We start from the raw sequence: 25,147 nt of genomic DNA, 5'->3' as shown, positions 1-25,147 counted from the left end.
GTTGTTTTCTGTTTCACCTTGTCATTTTGGTTTAGGGCATGACTTAGTAGGGTGAGGGTATAGATGCTGGAACGAAGGGTGCAGGGGTGCTGGCATGATGTGGTTTCCATTATACACAGGGTTTACAGTTTAGTTCAATGGCTTCAAGCACCCCCAGTATAAAAACTGTTTCAGCATCCCTGGGTGAGGGTGGCAGGTTTTCTAGTACCAGTAAATATTTTTCTGGCTGGTCAAAAACCGGGCCCCTGGAACCCACCAATGACTTATCTCCATATGGAGTTGTTCCTGATTAAGTCTCATGTCCATGTAGTCTCCACACATGCAGCTAACCAAGAATAACTCCACGGACGCACGAGCCCGTGAGTGGGTTTCACATTTTCAGCAAAACAGCATCTCACGCAGGGTCAGGACTAGTAGTTCAAGGGCTACGCCTGCAGCTGTTGCCTCACGTGTCGGAGAGCAGGCGGGACCCCGGGCCCTTTAACGCCGGCTGCTGCCGCCCCAGCTGGCTGGCGGGGGGCGGGGCCGAGCTGGGGATGGGGCGGGGTACACGGCCGGGGCTCGGTGGCGCGCAGCCAAACACCCCCCGAGCGCTCACCGTGCTCGTCTCCAGCCGCCAGAGGCCGCTGTGAGGCCGCTCAGCCCCGCCCCGCGCTTCCGGGACTGCGCAGCGGCCACGTGTGTCCGGGACCCCTAGAGCCGCCGCAATGAAGCCGGTGAGGGGCGCTGGGTTGGGCTCTGCGGGGCAGTGGGGGACGGGCCGTGAGGGGGAGAGCCGGGCCGGGAAACGGGGCCCTGTGTGTGGGGCGGGGAGGCTGGGGTCAGGGCTCGGCACCGTGGGGGAAGCGGGGCCCAGTGGGGGAGAGCCGGGGCGGGGAGTGTGGCTGTGGGAGGCTCGGAGCCGGGGGGCACAAAGTGCTGTGACGCGGGGAGCCGGGCCGGGTGGGGTCGCGGGGCGGTGTGGCCAGGGCTATGAGCTGTGGGGGCCTGTGGTGTCCTTTTGGGGCAGGCACACAGGCGCCTTGTGCCCCGCGCCGGCTGGCTGCTGAGGCCCGCGCAGCCTCTCCAAGGCGGGCCCGGGAGTGGAGCGCAAAGAGACGGTTCCTGGGTTCTCTGTCGGCTAGAGACTGATGCCAGCCAAAGCTCCCTGTCTCTGTGCCGCCTTGTCCCCATCAGCAGCACCTCAGGCCCGGTGCTGAAGAGGAAGGGTGAGGAGATGGGCGAGGTCTGTGAAAGCCCTGATGTGAAGAGGCAGCGCTGTCCAGTTACTCCTCTGCCTTATACCTCTTTGGGAGCAAGCCCGGCACCTTTTGAAATGTTCACTTCATCACCCCTACCGATATCTCAGAAGCAGATCCGTGATATCTTATGGAAATTGGCTTCCAAGATTGCTGATAATAAAATGAACAGGGACATTGTACTCCCATGGTTCTTGGGAGCCCTCGTCATGAACTAGGTCTCCATCATGCTACATGCTATACAGCAGGGATCGGCAACCTTTGGCATGCGGCTCGCTAGATTAAGTCCCCTGGCGGGCTGGGCTGGTTTGTTTACCTTCTGTGTCCGCAGGTTCGGCGATCGCGGCTCCCACTGGCTGTGGTTCGCCGTCCCAGGCCAATGGGGGAGGTGGGAAGCGGTGCGGGCCGAGGGACCTACTGGCTGCCACTTCCTGCCCCATTGGCCTGAAGCGGTGAACCGTGGCCAGTGAGAGCCGCGATCCGCCGAACCTGGGGACGCAGCAGGTAAACAAACCGGCCCGGCCCGCCAGGATGCTTACCCTGGCGAGCCGCGTGCCAAAGGTTGCCGATCCCTGCTGTACAGCTTATCCTAGGAACAGATCACAGGAATATCAACTAGGATTGTTCAGAAATGTTTATGTAAAATCTTTGGCCCGTTTGTTTCCAGGTTATTCCACTTAATACATTAATTTCACTAATTAGGAATTGGGTATACTTTAAACCTAAGCACAGAAATCTGTTCACAAGATATGTTATCCAGCACAGGTGTTAGTGAGCATTAGCACGTCTGGTTTAAATCTTTCACTTAAATTTAGTGCTTTTTTTTTTTTTTATAAAAATAAACATGAATCTTCAGTTAACTGACGTTTTCTGTTGGTTTCAGAGAAAAAATAAAAAACGAGTTCCAAGCTTTCGCAAGTTGCTGAAAACTAGTAAAGTAAAACTTGACAACAAGTTAAAGAATAAACAGTTTAAGCAGCAGAGCATTGCTAAGAAATATCGAAAAGAGCAAAGAAAACTTAGGCAAGCTGTCAAAGATGTTACATCCAGAACATCTGTTCCATTGGAAGAAAACAAGAAAAAACATGCAGGTGAGTGTTTGCTTGTGTCAGGTAGTGAATTTGGCAAGGTTTCTGATCCATTTTGCATAGATGGGGGATGAGAGGTAAGCATGACATTGTAATTTATATCTAGTGAAACTAGAACGGAACCCAATAGTTAAAAATTTGTTCTTTATTCTGATACTGCCATTAGTGAATATGTACAGATGCTTGAGTCTTGATTTTCCTTTTTGTAGATTATTATCAGTCAGTTCTTTGCCACTGCATCAAAGGGTTACATGCATGGAGTGTGGTGAGAAAATTGTAATAATGCTTAGATTATTTTTTATGCAAGAGTAAACAGTATACAGTGCTTTACAAAATGAACTGCAGGAAAAGTATGACATCAGAGTTTCCCATAATAAAGACAAACTTATGCTTCAGTATTCACACAATCACTTTTTTTCATTCCTGATGTCTCTGAATTTTCTTTTCTTATCCTCAAGAGTGCTTGCATAGATTACTCTCTGGACCAATTTATGTTCAGTATTATGTTTGGTAACTGCACTGCTCACTTTCTTGTCTCCTATTCCAAACTAGATCCTGAGCCTGTTATTTTTCCGGCTGTCAGGTTTGTACATTCCTATAGACTCAGATTCAAAAGCTGTATTGAACCTGAATTCCTAACTATTCTATCTTTTTAAAACAAGCCCACATATCACTTAAGCATGTAAAAAATGTTCATATAGATTCCTTGATGATGGAGCTTGCACATGGTATGATGCAGAATGCACATGTACTAGCTTTTATCTTCTTTTTCTTCAAAAAGAGAACAAAACCACCTTCCTAACACTAGAAATATGAAGGAAAGAATTATTTGGGTGTGACTGCCCCAAATGAAATCCTTTTAGATGGGATTATTCTTCAAAGTCAGGTTTATTTGGCCTACTGAGATTGATGAGGTCCTTTTTTTATTATCTAGATAATGGTTGTGGAGCCAGGAAGACTTAAGGCCCCGATTTTGCAAATACTTATGGATGTGAGTGACTTTACTCATAGGAATAGTTCTACTATTGTGTATGGGTCTAATCACAGGAATAAAGTTCAGCATGTGTGTTTGTAGGATTGGGGCTGGAGTGTGGAGCTGAGAAGAGTGACAAATACAGGAAAGGTGTATTTTGAAGTTTGCATACAAGTGCAGTGGCTCACAAGTCTATCCATTGTTCTCTGATACAGCTGAAAGAGAGGAGGAAGAGGAAGCTCTTCCACTGGATATGATGGATGAAGATGATCTGAAATTAATGGAAGATTTAGCTCAAAAAGCATCATTTGTAACAAGAGACCTTTCTTCTAGGTAAGTATTCTGATGTACCCTTCCAGTCCATCAGCTGTAGTGAGGTTAATAATGCTTCCAATTTTAGACTTTTCTTGTTCTAGTCACACGTTTTCTATTAACACATTCATCAGCACTACTGTAGCAACCCTCTAATGCTGGGAAATTACTTTCTCCTAAGATACCTTGTCTGCACAATTTTCACTCCTGTCTCGGCTCCCTAGTGTGAGGTAGATGGAATCCCCAAAACTCAAGATGTTTTTTGGTTCCTACATGCAGTGATAGCAGCTACTGAGAAGGAACCAATCTCCTACTAGTGGTCACATGTAGGAAATGCCATGACCATGGGAGCTGTGAAGTTAATAGTTTGTTCTAATTTCCAGTATAAACTAAACTTTGCTGTTTCATGGGTTATAAAAAAATTGCTTCATTTGACATAGAAAGTATCAGCTCAGAGGACTTTCTTTTTTTAAAAGAATATTGATTTGGAATTAATTTTGACTTTTAAAAAGGAGGAAGTAACTTTCTGCTTCCAGCATTTATGCTAATCCTAATTCAAATGGATTTTCTTAAGTTTTATAAACTATTAATCAGTAATGTAGACCAGTGTCTGAAACATACTAAAAAATAATTTTTGACGTACAGAGTTACAGCTCTCCTGCATTCTGTCATGCTATGTAAAATGCTGTAGCTGGTCTTCAAGTTGTTAGCTAAGATACAATTTTATTTTTAAAACACAGCTTGGTTTCCAGATTTGTTACCGAACAGCTGAAATGGAAAACTGTAAACGTGTGTATTTATTGAATGACATTGTGCAAGCTATAGATCTTTTAGTTTGACGAAGTTTCTTTTCATTTTAAAAAGACATTTTTAAATTGTCGAGATAAACATTTGAAAATTAGCCACTGTGCCAAATTTTTGTTGTCTTCTAAAGCACAGAATGTAGCATTTTCCAATTTTAAATCCGATATTCTCCTGCTTTTTATTCCTATCAATTGTGAAAAGTTCACAGAAACATCTACATTGTAGCCACTATGGCCAAGATCCACAGAGAGACTTTAGGCACCTAAGTTCCAGTTGTAAAAGCCACTACAACCCACAGAATCATCACTCAACTGCCATGTAACCCTGTAGGCACCTACATCAGTGCCTAAAGTTTTTTGCTGTAAAAGTTCTAAGTTCTGCTTCTGGGCATGTCTGCTGCTGCCACACTCTTGGTGCTCAGGTGTCCATCTCTTGCCTAAGCCTCAGCATGATCCATAAACTGGGGGAATGGTGCCTGTTTTAACTACAGGGCTTAGTTCAGTGCTCTGAGCATATGTACTGGATCAGGCCCCATTCAAAATCTGGCCAGAGGTGGTTGTGGTTGTGCCTCCCTTATAGGTTTTTAGCCCAATGATTAATTAAAGTACTTGGGCCAGAGAAAAAGAGTGAGAGACTCTCTAGCCCGAGAGATGGGAGTTGCAAGGTCCAGTCCCCCTGCTCTAATGACTCTTTAATTATTTATTGAAAGTGGAACAGCTTCAACAGCAGAGAGTGAGGGAGCCCCACATCAGAATATCCCATAGCCCAGTGGATAGAACACTCTCCAAAGAGATGGGAGACTCCTTTTCAAATTCTTCCTTCTCATCAGGCAGAGGTGGTAATTGAATCTAGGTGTCCCACATCCCAGGAAAGTGCTCTAACCACTAGTCTAAAATTATAAGGTAGGTAACAGTGGCATCATCTCCTCTGATTGTTAGGCATGGAGTTAGGCACTTCCCACAAGAAACAGCTTAGGTGCCTAAACTGCCTGACTCCAGAAGAAGGGTTCCTTGCTGTGCATTGCAAACACATATAGGCACCTCCCTGCAGTCCTGATTTAGGTGCCTAACTGTGAGAGGGGCAGGGCTGAGGACATACCCCTCTTGTTGGCATCTCCCATTGGCTAGTTTAGACAGCTCCCCGCCTAGCTTGCTGGCTTTTGTGGTTTGCATTCTCAGGCACCTGTTTCTTCCCATTCATTCCCTAGGCCACCATCTCAGGCTTTGGGAATCCTGCTGCTGTTCCATTGATTTTCTAGGTACCTAAAAATTAGGCATTGCAATGCCTAATCCCCCTGCCGGACCATATGATGGTTACCTATTATTTACAAAACAAAGATTTGTGTAGTCACATATAAACGTATACAGGTTAGGAATCGGAACTGAATGAAAACAAACTAATTTATGACAGCCTGTAAAAGGAGATGGCACATCAGACTATAACGAGGACACTGGTCTGTTTGCTATGGCAGATCGTATGACAGTGAGGCCTCTTTCTACTGCTCTCTTTTTCACAGCCTACTACTTTGGCCCAAGGCATCTTGACTGATAGTAGCCCCGCTAATTAGGTTTTCACAGTTCTTCTAATGGGCATTTCATTCCTCTATTAAGACTTACTTACACACAAGTTTTTGCAGTTGAACTTGGAATACCCCCCAATGGGCCCATTTATATTGGCTTAAGAATGTTTGTTTTGTTTTAGATTGTTAGCAGCTAAACAGAGAAACACTTTTGTCAATGCTAAGGGGTTGCACCACTTATTAAATGATTTTGTTTGTTTTTTTAAACTGATTTCAGTTACCAGCCCTTAGAAACCAGCTTGGGGGCCAGTGTAAAAATGCTGACATTCACAAAATAACATGACTGACTTATTTTTACTTGTAACTTTCAAATAAAGTGTTTGCTTATGAATTTTATAGTGCATTCTTTTACTAAGTTAACTAAGCCATGTGATTTCATATCTGAGTTTACTAAACATTGGAGGTGAATGGGAGGGTGGATTTTTTGTTCATTTTTATTCATAGAACAGTGAATAACTGGAGCAGCAACTGAAACTGACACTGAAACTCACTCAGATGTTCTAGTTCATGATGAACTGCATGACTCTTTTTTTTTTTTAGGTGTAGGATTTTAATTTTGACAGTGTACTTTGAATTTACAGTTAATATCTAATTTGTTGATGAATTGAATAGTCTGTCTTACACTATACAGTGAACCTGTTCATGCTAAGAAACGAAAACAGGAAAGCGTGATTGACAGATATGAGAAAATGCCAAGGCGCATGCAGACTGAGCCAGAAAAAGAACTTATTCACCTGCTTCCTATCAAAGACAAAAGTGGCATTATTCCACAAACAATGGAAAAGCCAGGTAAGAAGCAGGTGCTGGATTCAACATAACAGCAGCCAGCAAGATTATATTTTATTAATTTTTTTTAAACCTGAGTATTAGGTTTGTAATATATATTCTGTTCTTGCAGTCATCAGTGTTGCTGAGAATGAAGAGGAGGAAGACACAGAAGAAATGGAGGTGGTAGAAGGTAATAAAACACCCTGTTACACTTAGACAACTGAAAGTGATTTTTTCTGTTTATTAAAGTCATTTACCACAGAATGTGTTCTGCTTAGGTGGTTTTGGAACAGACAGCTCAGTTCAGTCAAGCGTCATTTTACTCACACAGTTTGGCAGTGAATCCTGTCTTGCTTCATGCTCACCTGCTAGAATTCCAGGACTTGCAGGAAAAAATTCTGTTGCTGACTTCAGAATTACTTCATTTAATATCGTTTTGATGTGTTGATGTCTCCAGAATTGATGCTTAGGCTAAGCCCTTTGGAACTGTTGTGCCTTTTTCACCAGTCAGGGAAGAAGCCTCATTCTTAGTTCAGGAATCTCTTGCTTGCCTGGTTCATGGTGGTTATTCCAAAACAAAAAAATCTTAAAATGAAGCATGTATCAGTGTTTTGAGTATATATTACCTTTCAAGAATTTTTTTTAGCTTGAACAATCAAATGTGAGAAACCCAGAAAACTTGGAATTTAATTTGCACTTCCACAATAAGCCACAGAGTCTCACTCAAATGATAAGCACAGCCCTAACTCTGTCTTAGTCATGGCTAGAGCTCATTGGGAACATGGCAATTTGTTGACAGCAGAACAAAACCAAATTTCAAAATATCAAAATTTCCTGTGAACCAGATATCATGAGTTTCTTGGCCAGTTTTAGTCAGGGCAGCAAAAGCCAAAACACACATTTGAGTAAATTAAACAGTCATCAGGAAATGCAAGTAAAGTGGTTGAAATGATATAGTATGAATTATGTCCTGGAACCAGCTAGAGCAAATGGCCCAGGATAGAAGACTTCTGAGATGTGGTGGTTGGCCCCCCATACCGGGTTGGGGTGGCATGAATGTTGTGATAAATTTACATCAAAATACTCTGTTGCAAATTCTCTCTCCAGTCAAACTGCCAATATTTGGTTTATTCATTGGGTTTGTATGTTGTCACGGTGTACATAGAGAAAACCACTTTCAAATTCAAAGCAGACATGCACTCTGCTCCTTTTTACAAGAGTTAGAAACTCAGCTGGGGGAGTATTGAGTCTTACAAACTGACAAACTGTATGCACACATTTTGGAGGTATCTTACGTTTTTAAAGGCATTTTGAAAATTCTGCATTGCCTGTAGTTTAGAGTATGTATGCATATCAGCCTGGGACTAAAACTTCTGGCATGAGGAGACATACCCATGCTAGCTTGGATCGAGCTGGCATGCTAAAAATAGAGTGTAGTCAGAGCGGTGGGAGAGGCTAGCCATTCCAAGTTCTTATATAGTGTCTTGGACAGGCATGTATTCAGGCAGTGAGCCCCTCCTGTCACTCGTGTGATGCCACAACTGCACTCAGCATGCCAGCTCGGTTAGAACTAACACAGATATGCCTTCTTCAGCTGAGAATTATACCCCACTTGATGACATACCCTTTCCTGTACACCTTATAAGGGTATCCCTTCCTAGGGAGAAGTAGGTAGAGTCGGAGGATTGTAGGGGGCAGCACACCAGGAAGCATTCCTCCTTCCCTTCCTGTGGATCTCCTGGGGCCCACAGTGTTTGGAGATGCACAAAAATAGAAATCCTAAGTGCAGCAGCCTCTTGGGGAACATTAGAAAATTCATTTTGAAGTTGCCTTCCAACACCTCCACTCAAGTGATAGGAGGCTTGTGTGGGGCCCTCCAGGTGAAGGAGGCCCAAACCCCTACCACAGTGCAAGTCTGGGCTGGGCCGGGCCAACCCAACCCCAATCCCTCCAACCAGCCTCAGGGTGCTACCTGACTACCTAAAATTGACTCGTTGGCTGGCTAGAAACCTAAATGGAGTTGGGAGGTTGGTGACACTATTTATGCTTTATGCTGCTGAGTCTAATTGGATCTCCTAGTGGGTGGTTGTGAGGGACCCTGGCTACCCTGGTAAGCCTTGTGGAAATTAGGGTGGGCTCCCAATGAGCCTACTAAAGTTGCAAGGATTCAGAGGGCAACAACATTTTAAAATTCTAAAACTACTGATTGGGCCTGTTTAGCCTGATCGGGAGCTGATCGGGAGAGGGGGTAATGCTGAGACTCTTAATGTTTACAAGGATGTGTGGAATGTACGCTGTTCTGCTGTTCCCCTTCTTCACTTTTGTTCACTCTTCCGTTTCTTACTTCTCTACCATCAGATCACCCAGCTTTCTCTGCTGATACCTTCATGACCTCGTTCTCTCAGTCCCACAAGCTCTATACTTTCCTCAGCCTACATATCTCCCCTCCATATACACACACACACACATACGCACACACCTTGCAAGCCCTTGGATCCATTGAAAGTGAGCACCTTAAAAAGTCCACTGGTGTGTGCTTGTGGGACTAGGGGGAGGGGGAGCAGGAAGGCACCACCCCTTTTGCTCCTATTAAAATAGCTGACTCAAATAATCTTAATTTTTAATGTCTCCTACTCTCTGTTTTCAGGTTACAAAACTCTGCCCAAAAAAAAGCATTAGAGGTTTTACCGTTGAAAACACCTTTTTTGTTATTAAAAACTTCAGTTTAGAAACAACTTGTCTTCAGTTTTGTTAGAAACTGTTTCCTTTTTCTATTGAGAAGCCACCATAGTGATGGGTTTACACTTTGAGGTAATTAAAAAAAAAAAAATTAAATGAAAGTTCTGATCTCCAGTTGTTGTCATCCATTTTAAGTTCATTGGCGCCAACAAGCCATTTGGTTGTTGTTAATTAAAATCTTAATCACTTTTAAAATTGATTTAATTAATTAGTCTTTTGTTCAGTGCATGAGAGCTCAGGTTGATGAGAGTCTGTACAGCTATGTTTTATCACTGTCCTTTTTTATTTATTTAGTCTTGCTAACACTTCAGTTTCTTAAGGTATTGCAATTCAAAATCCCCTTGTCCAATTCACTTTAAATTTAACAGAAAAATTGTATCTCAAGCCCAGACCTAACCTACCAAGTTTGACATCATTATTCCTTTGTTTATTTTGGGTTGGAAGAGGTGAAGTGGGTCTTGTAATTTGCATAAGTCATCACTTGGCCCTGAAAAACCTCTTGGGCTGCTTTTGAGTGCTGTACTGCTGAACTTAACGTTATGATATTGTATCTGCTAAGTAACAGTTTGATACTTAAGTGGTTTCTAACATACAGTTAAAGAGTGGGAACTAATGGGGAAAAGTTAACTATTAAACTTTATTGTATTAGAATCTAGTGAAGAACCCCAGCCTGTGCTCACTTCAGATGAACTGCTAATTCAAAGGAGGAGGAAGCTGCAGGAGAAGAAGATACACATTGCAGCCTTAGCAGCTGCCATTCTGTCTGACCCAGAAAACAGCGTGAGTAGTGTTAGATTTTTTTGTGTGTGGTACAGTAAATCAATTAATTACAAAAACCTGAAGTAATCAAGGAATGGCAAAGTATGCAACATGTTATGCACCCATGGAAAACCCAAAATCAGCAGAGACAGGACAGCAAAGGGGGGCGCCATGGTTGTTGTTCTGCAGACAAAGTAAATCTGCATGACTGTGTTTGTTATTAGACTCTCCATGAATTCATTGGTGTTATTTGGTATATAACCTTTATTTATCCTGCACCATGTTTTCTTGAACAGATAAAGAAGCTGAAAGAGTTGCGTGCCATGCTAATGGAACAAGACCCCAATGTGGCTGTGATTGTTCGGAAGCTGGTGATGGTTTCTCTGATGGAAATATTCAAAGATATTACTCCTTCTTACAAAATTCGGCCTCTGACTGAAGCAGAAAAACATACTAAGGTGAAACTGCGGGTTTCAATAAAATAGGGTGGATTATTTGTTGTTTTTAGAGCAGGGACAGCCTGTTAAAACAGGTGTTTAACAGAAATCTAGTTTTTGAACAAATTTAACAAATCCTATTTTAACATGAAGTACTTATGGGATATGTTTACACTGCAGCATAAGCCCATGCTTGAGCCATAGCTCAAGCCTAACCACCTTGTGTCTATACTTCAATTGCACTAACACAGGGCTTGGACCCAGGGTCCTAGTACCCTGGAGGGTCCGAGTTTGCGTTATTGCTTTACAGTGTAGATGGAGCCCTGCGTGACTAATTTCCAGGGAGTCAGCTGGAAGTATCCCACTATTCCGTGGGACAACTTCCTTATTCCTCTCTGTCCCAACAATCTGCAATCCACTTTATTGAAAATGGAGGCCCCTTTTGTAAATGGCAGCAACTCAGGTCATCATTAACCTTCTGATCACCAATCAGCAAATGCAGTATCTGAGAACCTTCTGGGTTGCAATGGAGAACAAATTGATCAAGCCTTTTGCCAAGCAGGCTGCTTCAAACTTCCTGTAATGTGCAGGGCAGGCAATAAAGTTTTCGCACAGTGCACCTAGGTCCTAGGCTAGAGCAGCCACATTGGGGAATCGGGGGGAGGGCACTAGGGACTCTGAGATATGGTTACTTTGACTTACGTCTGCGCACTGCAGTGTAGACGCCAGAGCCATAGGTTTGAGCATGGGCTAGGAAAGTCTTAACATTGAGTTAAAATACAGTGTAGCTGCTCAAGCCCAAGGTTCCCTAACACTGGTTAGCTGAGTCAAGTCTTGCTAATCCTGGGTTTACATTACAGTGTAGACATACCCAGAGAGTGGTCCCCAAACTTTTCAGGGTTGTGCCTCCTCTTTACCCCTGTTTGCACCCAGGCTGGGAGCAGGGCCTCGGCTCCAGGGCAGGGAGGGGTGAGGAGGTGGAGACAGGGGTAAGAGGGGCAAGGTTGGGGCTGCATCTGGGGGTGGATCTGGGGCTGGAGCCGAGGCCGGGGCTAGGATCAGAAACCACGGTTGGGGACCGAGGCTGGGGCTGGAGCCAGGAGAGGAGCCACAGCCGGGAGCCAGAGCTGGAGCGGAGGGCAGAGCAGGGCTGGGTGGCACCCCTGTCCCCCTCATGGGAGCTGGCCCGGCCCTGCACCCTCCCAGTTTGGGCACCTGTGTGTTAATGAGATTATAGCTAAGGCTACATTTTAGTCTCAGGTATTTTTAATAAAAGTAATGAAATTCACAGCCCGTGACCTGTCCATGACTTTTACTATATACCCCTAACTAAAACTTGGACGGAGGGCCCCGGGTGCTCTGGGGGGTGATCTGGGGGTGCCGGAGGAGGTGGCCCAGGACCCTGCTGGTGCTTGGTAGAGGGAAGGTTGGCAGGGCTGGTAGGGGCTCCCCTCCTAGGTGGCGGAGGGGCCAGGGGGCTCTGTGTACTGCTCATGCCATAAGCCCCGGCTGTGCAGCTCCCATTGGCTGGGTGGGGCGTGTGGGCACGGGCAGTGCATGGAGTCCCCTCGCCCCTCCTCCGCCTAGGAGCTGCATGGCCATGCCAGTGGGAACCAGGGAGCCCCCCACCCTGAGGTAAACGCTCCTCCCTCCCAAGCCCCCTCCCACACACCCAAACTGCTGCTGCTGTTTATGTAGTTTTATTTAATTAGCAATAAGCATTTACAGCTTTACTTTAAAATGTTGTTGTTAAATTGAAAGAAATAAAATATTAAACGAGAGAAAATCCAAGTATCATTTGTAAAATGTACGATAGATTTATTTTTTTATACTTAGTTTTAAACACTTGTAAATTCAGAGTCACCAAAACGGTTTTGCATTAAGGAGTATGTAATATATAGGTAATTTTCAGTAGCAGTAACCTAGGAACAAAACAGTCCTCAGTGTCAGGCGAGGGAATTGAACCAAAAGAAAAGCCATTAAATGCTATCATAAAGAATACAATTATTCATGTATTTTAGGGCTTGTATATATATGGGGACCTACAGGAAAGTTAATCTGAATTAACTAAAGGTGTGAATTTGAAATGAATTAAACTGCATTAAAATCCCTGTGTGGATGCTTTGATTTGGGATTAAAATGGCCTTAATTTGATTTATTTTAATTTATTTTGAAAGTGATTTAAACTAAACCGAATTAAGGCCTCTTTAATGTTGAATAAGAGTGTTCACATAGGGTTTAATGCAGTTTTACTGATCCACTTCAAATTCACACTTTAGTTAATTCAGATGAATTTTCCTGTATGTCCCTTACATTGGATCAGATCTCTGCATGTACATTTCATTCTCTGCTAAATAAAAGCAGAATACCTTATTCTCCTGGAATTTTGTAAAATGTTGGTTTAGAAGGTGTTTACCAATTGAGGTGGCACAACTCAGGATTCTGGCTTTAAACTTGTTTTACATAAAGGCAGTCCTATTCCCAAATCCCTCTTAAATACCTGTTAGTGAAATAGATCTAGTGGGCAGAAAAAAGTCTCCAAGCACCAAAACGTGTACAGAAAAGTTAATTTTAATACACCTCTACCCCAATATAACGCTGTCCTCGGGAGCCAAAAAATCTTACCGCGTTATAGGTGAAACCGTGTTATATCGAACTTGCTTTGATCCACCGGAGTGCGCAGCCCTGCCCTCCCGGGGCGCTGCTTTACCGCGTTGTATCCGAATTCGTGTTATATCGGGTCTCGTTATATTGGGGTAGAGCTGTATATAATACCTGGGAAAGCTCTTGTAAAAACTAAACTTCATTGGATTAAAAAAAAAAAAAATACAAAACCAATCCCAAAAACAAGGGGGAAAAAACAAACACCAAACCTTATATTGGAAGTATTAGTTAACTGAAATACTTAGGTCTTTAAAAATAATTCACCTGTATTATGTTTACAGGTTAGAAAAGAAACTCAGAAACTAAGAGAGTTTGAAGAAGGCCTTGTGAGCCAGTACAAGTTTTATTTGGAAAATCTGGAACAAACAGTTAAAGGTATAGTGTGGCTTTCCCTCATTTCTTAGTTAAGTACATTCCTAGATACAAGGTCCTGATCCTGCCATCAATTACACATGCATCGTCCCGTTGAACTGAAAGGGCCTAGTTATGTGCACAAAGTTACTCGCCTGTATAAGTGTTTGCAGGATAATAAGTGTTTATCCTTGGAATGAATATTGCTTTCTACACCTAACATTTTCTGATTGTTATTTCATAGAAAGCTGTACTTAAGATTTGTTTTACTGAAACATCAGGAAAGCCGCCAGAAAAATACTCAGAAATAATGCAGTAGCTAAGTTTTGCATAATAATAACAAAAATAATGTTTTATTCAGACTGGAAGCAAAGGAAGCTGAAGAAAAGTAACGTGATCTCATTAAAAGCATATAAAGGTCTGGCAGAGATTGCAGTCAAGTGTCTGTGTGAGCTTCTTGTGGTGCTGCCTCACTTCAATTTCCACAATAACATCATTGTCCTGATTGTACCTCTCATGAATGACACATCAAAATTGGTGGGTATCTTTCTAATTATTTGTTTGATTTTAAGAGGTGTTCTCTTATATGAAAAATATTTCTGATTTTTTAACATTAATTACAAAGCAACCGTAGCATGCCTCTCTTTTCAACACTTTGTTTTACAAGCTTTCTCTCTGTACTTGATGACTTTTTTTATTGAAAGTGGATATTCACACCATTTTAAATTTTGACATAGAAACTTAGTCGAGTAACTATTGGCATGAACTTGTCTCTTTTTTTTACATCATTTTCTGAGAATAAACATTTCAATTAACTTTACAGATTTCTGAAATGTGCTGTGAAGCTGTAAAGAAGCTCTTTAAACAAGACAAACTGGGCTCTGTTTCTCTGGGTGTCGTTAAGGTGATTTCTGGCCTTGTAAAGAGCAGAAATTATGATGTTAGACCTGAGGTAAGTTTCTTTCTTTTGTACTTTAGAATTTTCTTTTGACAATGGCAAAAACAGTGAAAGACTATACTTAGCAAAGCCATCGAGTATTTCTTCACTTTTCCTGAGCATAGAACAAGTTTAAGGCTTCTTGACTTCCCTTAAAAAGGATACAAGGGGTGTAGTCTGATTGACAAACCTGCTGCATTTAAAGAACTTCCTCTTACTGCTTTTTGCTAGGTGCAACTAATTTTGTGCCTGAGCTTTTCTGATTTGGTCCCTTCATGCTTGTGCTGCTCTTTTGTATTCCTTGGTTATTCATGTTTCCTCTTTTTGTAGGTTTACTTTTTTTATTTTCAGGTAATTAAATAGCTTCTGATGAAGCCATATTGGACTCTTACTGTACTTCCTATCTTTCCTTTGCATGGGGATAGTTTTGCAGTTGTGCCTACAAGGGGTGTAGTCTGATTGACTAACAAATTAAGGCATGCTCAGGTTATGGGTTCTAGTCACTGGATTTAAGCCACGACAATAGGTTAAGGTGACTAAATATGTTGCAGGAGCCAGAGTTTATAGTTAAAGGAAGATTGCTGTAAATTAGTATTTTATGAAAATGCATTGTGTATGTTTTCTTATTAACTATATAAAACTGTAAGATTCTCCAGTATTGCATGGCAAAAGCTCAGTCAGACACACCCAGTCTTGAAGTTCCTGATGTTGATAATCTGTTGTAAATTTGCTGCACATGACTTTGTTAAACTTCAGGCACTAAATATGTTATGGTTTCTTTCTCAATTTTAGGTGCTAAAAATATTCCTTCATCTAAGAATTAAAGAAGTAGAAGTAAAAAAAGACACAGAAGACATTACTGCAAAGAAAAAGTTCATGTCCTCTAAGGAGAAAAGGAAAAATCTTTCAAGGATGCAAAGAAAGGTATAGTTGAAATTGACTCCTCTGTTACCTTCATTATCCTTTGGCACTGGTAAATGCGTTGCATTAGCACTGTGTATAGAGCATTTTGGGGCACATCAAGGAATGTTTGATCTTTGTAATTCTGTCCTTTTCCCGGTATTTATTATAATAATTAGCAAAACTTTTAATAATGACTCAGTTCTGTTTATTAGTTGGTGGGAAGGGGATGTTCAGAAAATTAGTTACCCTCCAGTTACCCTTCTGCCATCATTAAGACAACTTCATTCCACCAGGGGACTCAAAAAGGATCAGCAGAGCACTGAACACAGTTATTCCAGATACCTGTGGACCCTGGGGCTCCAGGCTTAGTGAGAAGTGGCATTTTTTAATTTGCCAGAATATTTAATGTCTTTAAAATTAATATATTTTCAGTGGAAGAAAGCAGAAGAGAAGTTGGAACGAGAACTCCTGGAAGCAGAAGCCTCAGAGAGTAAAGAAAAAAAACTGAAACTGGTAGGGAATTGGAGAAATTCTTTTTCTGCTTTTGCATGTGTTCTTGCAAGCAATTAAAACTAGTTGTCTGAAGTCTATTTTGTGGTCCAGTTGGTTGTCTTTTCTTTGTCACTTTAGCTCAGTAGGTAATGATAGTGCACTGAGAGGCTAGTGATACAAGGCATGGAAGACCTCTTCTCAGGCAGAAAGGTTTTTGTATGTCATGAGGTAGAAGCTGGGGAGGGTTCATTTTTTTGCAACTAACTGACCTAGCTATGTTGAGGACACTGAAATTATACAAACACAGGTGGAGCACAAAGAAAGGAAAAGGATACCTGTAATTTGAAACTGACTGACTAGGTTACAGTCTACAGCAGACTGGACTTACTTGAATCTGTAATAGGGTTCCTTTATATGTGTCAGAAAAATTCTGCTGCTAGAAGCCCTATCAATGTTCATTATGATGTCAGTTTTCAGTTTCAATTGTGTAGTCCTTACCCCAGGGTGGCAGACACACTGGCAACCTGACAGTGCCTGTTTAAAACAGCTTCCCTTTAAATATGTGCAACTGTTCAGTATCAGTTTGTTGGCATTTATTTCCTTTTATTTATATTTAAGCAGGTCTTCTCCATTCTTTCTTTGAAGGAGATGTTGTGTCAAAGTGGAATTTAAAAGCCTGATTTATGTTGGTCAAATTTAGAAATATTGCCATTAATTTTAGTTTACTACAGAATCTAAAATCCACTTGCTGAGTCAGTAGTGTGTGACTGTATCCTCTGTGATAGGAATTTTTGGACAGCTGTATTTGTAATTATTAGGATTTTGGGGGCTAGTGAGTTCAAAATTCAAAAAAGTAAGAGGAAAAGGAAAGCTTTGAGTTTAGTTTAAATGAATCAGCAATACCTGTTTTCTCTGCATACTGATATGATTTTATGTACTTTTTCCCACAGCACACAGAGACTCTGAATATTGTATTTTTAACTTACTTCAGAATACTGAAGAAAGTACAGAAATCCCCTCTTTTGCCTGCAGTACTGGAAGGTCTTGCAAAGTAAGAGCTATGAGTCAATATTATTTTCTATGTATTTTAGAAAAAAATGAGTCAGTAAAAAGACATTTTAGAATCTTTTGTATGAGCAGTTCAACTGCATGAAGGATAGATGAATAAAGCACACCAAAATGCATCAGTTTGTATATTTGAGCATTTCTGATGTCTTTCATTGTAGTATCTAATTGTCAGTATGGGATTTACATCACAAAAATCCTTGAAATCATTAGGTGACTGCATTATTTATTCTGGTGTGTTAATAAAGAAATTGAAAGTCATTCTTTGCTCTGTGCAGTAATGTTAATGAAAAGTTGAGATATGCCTCCAGGGATTGCATTATCAAGCTGTGCAAATATAGAGTATGGCATTTGATGGAAGTAGAGGATGTAGTCTTTGGCAGGTCACAGAATGCTTTGAATGAACCTGCAGAGAAAATTGTCTATAGTTACAGAAAAATGAAAATCTCCCTGATTCTAGGTTTGCCCATCTCATAAATGTAGAATTTTTTGATGACCTGTTGGTTGTTCTACATTCTCTCATTGCATCTGGGGTAAGTTGAGCTTTTTCCTAATGAGGTAATTTCTTGAGACATTTTTTGAAAATAAAGCTTTATCTATTGTGTATCACCTATTCTTTTGAATTCCCAGGATCTAAGCTATCGGGAGAGCCTTCATTGCGTTCTCACTGCTTTTCATATTCTGTCTGGCCAAGGTAAGTTCTCTAAAATATATAAACGTCATAATTTGATTTTAGCTGATAGGTTAGTGAAGTAAACCTACTTATCTGGGATTATTTTTTAAATAGGTGATGTTCTTAACATTGACCCTTTGAAGTTCTACAGTCACCTTTACAGGACACTATTTAGGCTACATGCAGGTAACTTCAGTGTCTTATTTTAACATCTGAATGCATAGACTGTTGATTTTATTTGTATGATGCTTAATTTTAAGATGCCTTTGCCATCCTTTGTTTTAACTGCTTGGTTCTTCTCTCAAGTTAGTGTATATATTATGGCATTACTTAATACGAATTTCAAATAGTGTCAGATTTCATTAGGGTCTAGTGAGTGACTTTGAATCAGCATCTAACCCAGGCACCTGTAACTTTAAGATAGCATAGGGCCACAGAATCCACTAAAACCTTCTGGTGGGCCGATGGGTGTGACCGGGGGAATGTCACACCTTGCCATCTAGGGGAGGGGTTGGAGAGCACATCTGCCTCGCACTCATCCCACAGCAATAGCTACTGTCCTGTGGAGCTTGGGCTGGGCCTGACTTCCTGCTTCTGTCCATTGACTCTTGCTATAGCATCAAATGACGTGAATGTACGCAGGCGGGGCCCTCCCACCCTTTCCTGACCCTGGCATTGCTGGATTGCTTGCCCTGAGCTGGGCTGTGGAGGGCCAAATAAAATGATCTGCTGCCCCTGGGCTTCCAATGGCCCATCCCCGATCTAACCTCTCATAGAAATCTGTCTTTTGACTCCATATTACTTGATTCTTTGCAAAGGCAATTGAAATCTCTATTGATCTTTTGTAAGTTTTGTATTTTCAACATTAATTGCTCTTAATATATGCTTTAACATTTTATGAAAAGATGCCTATTAAAGTAAGGATTCATTTAGTTAAAATGGGTTTCATTAACTTGTATAGGAGGAGCTCATGAATTAACTATATGTTATACATTGTTTTTATTGTATATGCAGTCAAAACATTGGATGAGTACACTTTTATAACTATAAATAATTGATAGAATGATCAGTATGATTAGGACCAAAAGAATCTTTGTGAGTTTAAACATCCTTGTTTGAATAAATGTATTGTTAAAAGAAGCAAAGATATATTGAGTCTGCTCAGAGCAGGAATAGTTTTATAAAAGTAGATGCGTGTTTTTGTCTATCATGTTAATAACCACTGTTTGTTGAACTATTATTTATGCTTTAGTACATAATAGTAGAATGAATAAATAAATAAATAGATCTAGGGCTCTAATTTCTAAACAACCTCCTTCACAGAGTATTTTCTTTCTCATGTGGAAGGTCTCTTGTTGCCTTCAAATAAGTTTTTACATATTCTGTTTTTTGAGGTGCTACAAATGATGACATGGTGATAGTGCTTCAGTGCCTGGATGTAATGCTTACCAAACGTAGGAAACAGGTTTCTCAGCAACGAGCCCTTGCTTTCATAAAGCGACTTTCCACACTTGCTCTCCATGTCCTTCCAAATTCCAGTGTTGGGATCTTGGCAACCAACAGAATATTGATGCAAGTAAGTTCTTAATCACTTGCTGGAATGGAAAATTTCTTACTTGATTATTTCCTTTCTGCTAGTAGTCTCCCCTACAATTGGGGGAGACGCTGGGCTGCAGAATTTACTAGTCCATGAATTGTTATGTAGTATTTAAATTGTTTTATTTTACTGCAGAATATTTTGACATATTTTAAACATGAAAGCAGGATTTCCTTAAGTACTGCTGAGTCTAAATAGTGCTGAATGTTTGGTTACATTCTTAAACTTGTATTACCATGTTATATGCATTTAACTTTTTAATGTGAGATAATCAATTTTTCTATGTGATGGTGTGATAGACGTTCCCAAAAACAGACCTCCTGCTAGACAATGAGGCTCAAGGTAGTGGACTTTATCTACCAGAACTGGATGAGCCAGAGTGTTGCAATGCTCAGAACACAGCTCTGTGGGAATTACATGCGCTACGGGTGAGTTACTATTTGGGTAATTCTGGGGAGCTTGCTAAATGTTTATATGCTTAACTAAATACAGAGCTCAGCTCAATGCTGTAATCTCTAGACTGTGGTTTCTAGATGAATGACATACCCTTGTCTAACTTCTGCTAACTCAATACTTCGTTTGTTACAATAGTATTTCCAGGCAGGTTGTTATGATGGTAGTCCCTGTGTGGCACCCTGTTTCAGGGCCCTGCAACTCCCCTCCCCCCCCCCAAACCCTTCCCTCATGACAGGAGCTCTGTGTGCCCCCATCCACCCCTCTGCCACAGGCCATGGGCTCTGGATGTGTTCCATATCCCTCTCCCCATGTACCATGTGCGCACCCTCATTCCCCACGACATGGTCCCTTCATTCCTCCCCATTCCAGGTCCCTGCCTCTCCCCCTTCCTCCAGTGCCACTTTCCCTTCCCTGTCTCCTATGCTTCCCTCACTATGGATCCCTGCTTCCCTGCCAATCCACCCAGTATCTCCCTTTCCCCCTTGTCCCTGCTTCCCTCGTCACCACCACTTTTCACCCCCACTCCTCAGTTCTCTCTGGGTCTCTACTCCCCCACTCCCTGCAGTCTTGGATTCTCTCCTCCCCACCCCTCTCAAAATCCTCCCTGAAAGGCTTTCTTCTTTCTGGTAGAATCCAAGCTCCCCGCACAGCAGGTTAATGTGCTGCCTTTGATATGTATAGGCAGCAGCAGGGGGCGCGGCAGAGAGATTCCTCTGCCTGATTTTCCTGTGATTTAATCTTTTCCTGTCTTGTAATTTGCAGCAGAATCAATAGGTTTGTGCCCACCAGTGTCTAGAACATTTCTTTTAATTTTGAAATTGATTGGGATGTGGCATTGCAAAGTTATTGAGTTGCAGATAAACAGAGAAATTATACGGAGTTGAGTGTTAGACCAACTAGACAAATTAAAAACAAGTGAAGTAGCTTTAAATTATTATACTGAGATTAACTACCCATCTGAGGCAGGGACAAAGATGGCAGTAAGGGAAATCTTTACATTAACCTGTTTGTTTGATAAATTGTTTCAGTGGAGCTGTTAGCCTAATGAAAACCTTTATGGCCCTTATGTTTTATCAGTATGCTTTTAATGCAGCCTACTCATTCCAGAAATTATATTTAAGGCCTATCTCTGCAAATAGATAATGGAAAATGTTTGTCTATAACCCTGGCTAGAACTATCTACTGGAAGAAAAAGAGTTAAGATTAACTGTAGTGAAACTGTCATGGACACCGCAACCAAACTATTTGATTGGTTTTATGAGTTGGTAACATAGCATGTGTAACCCTCAGAACACTGGCTAATCCTTAGTCTCATCCTGAAACAGAAAAGAAGTTTGCTGAAAGTTTTCTATGCAGTGTGTAAATACAGTATTATTATTATTATTATTGGTGAAGTACCTAAGTACATGCTGTCTTATACCTCACCAATCCCCTTCTTTCTTTCAGAGACACTATCATCCGACAGTACAGAAATTTGCAGATCACCTTATTGCTGGAGCTCCAGCTGAAGGTTCAGAAGCTCTCAGACCAGATCTGAGCCGAAGGTGGGAGATATGATGCATATGTTTTGAAAAATAGTTCATTGGCAAAGTAGAAGCTGTTTGTTCTGTGTTATAAAATTCCCCAGTGAGTAATTTTCCATATGCTGCAAGAAAATTACTTTTGAAGAACAAAAGTATGATTGTTCTTTTATAAGCACCAAAAGCTGGCTGCTTTCTCTAAGGGCTTGTTTCCTGGCCATGCAGAGGATAAAGGTCCTGCAAATGCAGCATACTCTGCCCTCAGAGGAGCAAAAGCATGTTGTGTTGCTCAGTAGCAGCCTAGGGATTTTAATAAGGAGCAGCGTTGCTGGCTGTGACAGTTCAATGAAAACCAATTGCGGTGCAGGGTTCTGGAGTATGTGAGGATAGACGACTGTGTGGAACTTTGTCAGGCATGCATCGCAATTGTCTCTGTGAGCTGGACTCTAATCTCCCTCATTTCCATCTTTTGTTTGTGCCACAGCTATGTAGTTAATCTCAATATAATAATTTAAAGCCTCTTTACGTGCTTTTAATTTGTCTATTTGTCCTACCTCTACATTTCTGATTCTTATCACTTTTCCAGTTGATATTCTGTATTACCAGGTATTCTTCCCTTGCATGACTGAAGTAGTGATTTGAGGAGCAGGTTACTTTGAGTTCCTAGAGTACTGAAGTGAGACTCATTTTATGGACATATACTTCATACTGTGTCTTTTAATTGTGTAAAACTGATCTTGTATTGTAGATCTGGCACAGAACTTTTTGAGACATATAATATGAAAGGAATGACTTTTAATCCTCCTGTAGCATCAGTTACACCTAGAAAAAAGGTACTGTCTCTTACAACATCCTTTCTTAAACACCCAAATAGATACTAGAACTCCTACTGATAATCTACTAATGTCAGCAGCCCTCTGACAGGACAGAATTTCCTTATTAAATAAGTAACTGACTCCTATGAAAATGGCTTGTAAACTTGCCTGTTCCCCCGGGTTATCAAATTAGCTGCATGTCTGGCAGAGCAGCACTGGGACTGGCAGATGGAAGCAGAACTGTCTAGTACTTGAGTGAGAATACCTAGCATGTAATGCCTTTGAATATAGTTAACAAAAAAAAATCAGTAACTCTACCTAGTTTTTATGTTAAAGATACTTAGGTCTCTTAAATTTAATTTAGAGTCTTGTTTATTGCTTAAGAATCTTATTGCTTCTCTAACAAACTCTGACAGTATCTCAGTTTTGCCATACCCTGGCCCAGTTGCTTCTCCTCTGGAGTCTGCCTGCCATAGGCCTTTGCAACACACTTCAGTGGGACAGAGCACTTCTGTCCGGGCCCTATGACAGAAACCATGAGTGGAAATTTAGGCTCCTTTTGCCTTCTGTGCCTCTCCTTAGAGGCTAGAGGACAGTTTTTTTTGAGAGGTGGGTGGGTGTTTCACACTGTAGTATTCTTAAAAGTAAGAGTTATTAAAAATGGAGAGGAAAATAGTTGATGTTGCAAGCTCCCCTTAGCTTAGTTACAAAGAAGAAAGCATGTCTAGAAAGCAAGTGCTTTCTCTGATCTCCCCTGCTCAGACTGACAAGCTCTCCCTGCTACGTGAATAGGGATCAGTGAACATTTGCTGTCCTCACCTTCAGAAGGTGATCTAGGGAAGGAAAAATAAAGTAGTAAAATTATCACTACTACTTTGAGACACTAATGGAAACCCCTATGTTGACCTTATTTAGATAGTTGTATAAATGATGTAAAATATCTAACATTTTGATTCTTTCCAGGATAAATTTTTACAAGGGGATTCATTTCTAAATGAAGATTTAAAGGAATTGATTCAGACACATCTCAATGAGGCTGCTGTTCACAGACCCTTGGATTTTGCTAAACACTTAAAGGAATCATCCCTATCATAAGTATTACAACCCAGTATAATTGACTTCTTAATTGGGGGAGGGGAGGGGGGAATAGCAGTAAGAAATTGTTGCCCGTCATCTTTAAAGGAATTCAGATAAAGTCCTTCTATGGAAAGATAAAAGTGTATGATCCATCGCCGATGCACACAAAGTAACAGCAGTGTTTTGCGGTTAACCTATTGGTTAACTATTAGGCTGCATTCTCACAGGAACCATACTGAACTGTAACAAAAGCAACTTCTGGAAGTATAAAAGTCTGAAGGCAGGTGACTTCAGTATTGCTTGATATGTAGATTATTGCAATAATTTTTGTTTACATAAATATATATTTTGCAAGAGACTCGTTGGGTTTATGTTTGTTTATAACTAACTGGATGCATATTTTAGGAAGTATTCACATAGGATTGCGTTCTCTGATGCTTATTTTAAGACATCTAGGAACTCTGCATCCCAAGAGCAATAACTTGAACTGTTTCTCTTGTCTAACTTGCCCTATCCATTCATCTCTCTCTTTTAAATGACTTTCTTTCAGTGAAATCCTCTTGGCGCTTACTGGTCCATTGAAGGTATTTCAGAATTGGGCATCATAATATGCTGAATTCCAGTGTTATTCATGGTATTTTGGATGTCACAGAATCAGACATTCTGCAATATCTTCAGTGAACCAGCACTATTAAAGAGATTCAGGGTAAAGATATAAACTTTTTTTTGTGTCTCTCTCTTATGAGTACTCGTCCCTGGCCTTTTGGTTGGTTAGCTTAGCATAAGTTGTGATTTTAATGCCATTTTCATGTCAGCTTTGCAGATAAATTGCATGAAATTATTTAAAAGTGAGAGTTCTAACATTCACTTTACATATGACTTTGTGTAGAACTGATTTGGTGTGTGGTATGCTATGCAACAGAGAGGCTTCAGTTGTGCAAGGTGGTGGTGGTTTGTATTATCGTAGCACCCGGGAGTCCTAGGAATGGACCAGGACCCCATTGTGCTAGGCACTGCACACACACACAACAAAGGATGGTCCCTGCCCTCAGGGGCTTTTTTCATGTGGCTGGTAACCTTCAACACTTAGTAAATGTTTCCTTTATTATAGAACAGATCAGACCTTTAGGTGCTACCATAATTACTGTGAAATTTGTTTTAAATATCTAATTTAATACCACCATGCTATGAATTTTCAATCAAAATAGGTTAAATAGTCCTAAGAAGTAAGACATAAATGCACAAAAATCTCACTTTTGAAGTAGGTACTGGTGAGTCCCTATAAATTAGTATATTAAAAAACCTATGTTTTTATTACCTGAACTGTAAAAAGGACCTATAGAATGCTTGTGGCGTTGTACAAATAGTATCCCACATAGTCTTCTGGGTCTCTTAGTAATTTATATGATCCCCCATCTCCATAGCATTTGAATACTTCTGTTCTTAAATGACTCGGGGGTGGGGGTGGGGGAAAGAGATGTGATTTAAGTTTTGAAAACTTTAGAAAGTGTCCCCATTGCCAAGAGTTTTGTCAGTTCAGGAAAGAACTACTAAAGGTCCACTTCGCAAACCATTTATTTTTCCAACATATACAAATATAAGTTTACTTTTCAAGTCAGAGAAAAAGTAGTCCAGGTGGAAAGTCAGTTTTAAAATACATAGTTTTTAAATTATGTAAAATTTATAAAAACTGGCACATACTGATAGAACATTGACAAAACATTTTGACACACTTTAAAGCAGCAGAATAAAGACAATTGCACAACTAATACATCAGTTTGAAATAGCCAATATATGTCTGAGAGAGAAATATTTACTGGTATTGTTTTTTGTTTTGTGTTTGTTACTTCTGTCAGCTGTGTAGCACTGCAGCAGTTATGAAATGTTTATCACAAATAGA

At 40.9% G+C, this 25,147-nt stretch overlaps 1 protein-coding gene across 3 annotated transcripts in view; it reads left to right on the top strand.

Annotated features, from left to right (window-relative positions):
* The first annotated feature begins 707 nt into the window (after nucleotides 1–707).
* The window catches only part of NOC3L (NOC3 like DNA replication regulator), a 41,594-nt gene continuing 17,154 nt past the window's right edge, over nucleotides 708–25,147 (top strand). For 2 of the 3 annotated variants that reach the window (XM_039546700.1, XM_039546702.1), the window contains exons 1-21: nucleotides 708–716; nucleotides 2,122–2,329; nucleotides 3,515–3,632; nucleotides 6,626–6,783; nucleotides 6,893–6,952; nucleotides 10,151–10,281; nucleotides 10,557–10,718; nucleotides 13,643–13,736; nucleotides 14,074–14,249; nucleotides 14,536–14,664; nucleotides 15,442–15,573; nucleotides 15,985–16,065; nucleotides 16,995–17,095; nucleotides 17,570–17,642; nucleotides 17,740–17,803; nucleotides 17,897–17,968; nucleotides 19,177–19,358; nucleotides 19,679–19,807; nucleotides 21,282–21,379; nucleotides 22,104–22,188; nucleotides 23,134–23,265. In XM_039546700.1, coding sequence (XP_039402634.1) covers nucleotides 708–716; nucleotides 2,122–2,329; nucleotides 3,515–3,632; nucleotides 6,626–6,783; nucleotides 6,893–6,952; nucleotides 10,151–10,281; nucleotides 10,557–10,718; nucleotides 13,643–13,736; nucleotides 14,074–14,249; nucleotides 14,536–14,664; nucleotides 15,442–15,573; nucleotides 15,985–16,065; nucleotides 16,995–17,095; nucleotides 17,570–17,642; nucleotides 17,740–17,803; nucleotides 17,897–17,968; nucleotides 19,177–19,358; nucleotides 19,679–19,807; nucleotides 21,282–21,379; nucleotides 22,104–22,188; nucleotides 23,134–23,265 — 2,394 coding nt within the window. Of the gene's footprint in view, nucleotides 717–2,121; nucleotides 2,330–3,514; nucleotides 3,633–6,625; nucleotides 6,784–6,892; nucleotides 6,953–10,150; nucleotides 10,282–10,556; nucleotides 10,719–13,642; nucleotides 13,737–14,073; nucleotides 14,250–14,535; nucleotides 14,665–15,441; nucleotides 15,574–15,984; nucleotides 16,066–16,994; nucleotides 17,096–17,569; nucleotides 17,643–17,739; nucleotides 17,804–17,896; nucleotides 17,969–19,176; nucleotides 19,359–19,678; nucleotides 19,808–21,281; nucleotides 21,380–22,103; nucleotides 22,189–23,133; nucleotides 23,606–25,147 lie in introns of those variants that run through there. The other variant, XM_039546699.1, reaches the window with a different exon arrangement.

The sequence above is a fragment of the Mauremys reevesii genome, linkage group 7 (genome assembly GCF_016161935.1).
Source record: "Mauremys reevesii isolate NIE-2019 linkage group 7, ASM1616193v1, whole genome shotgun sequence".
Classification (NCBI taxonomy): Eukaryota; Metazoa; Chordata; order Testudines; family Geoemydidae; genus Mauremys; species Mauremys reevesii.
The sequence above is the reverse complement of the archived record's forward strand: the minus strand, read 5'-3'. Positions and strand labels throughout refer to the sequence as shown.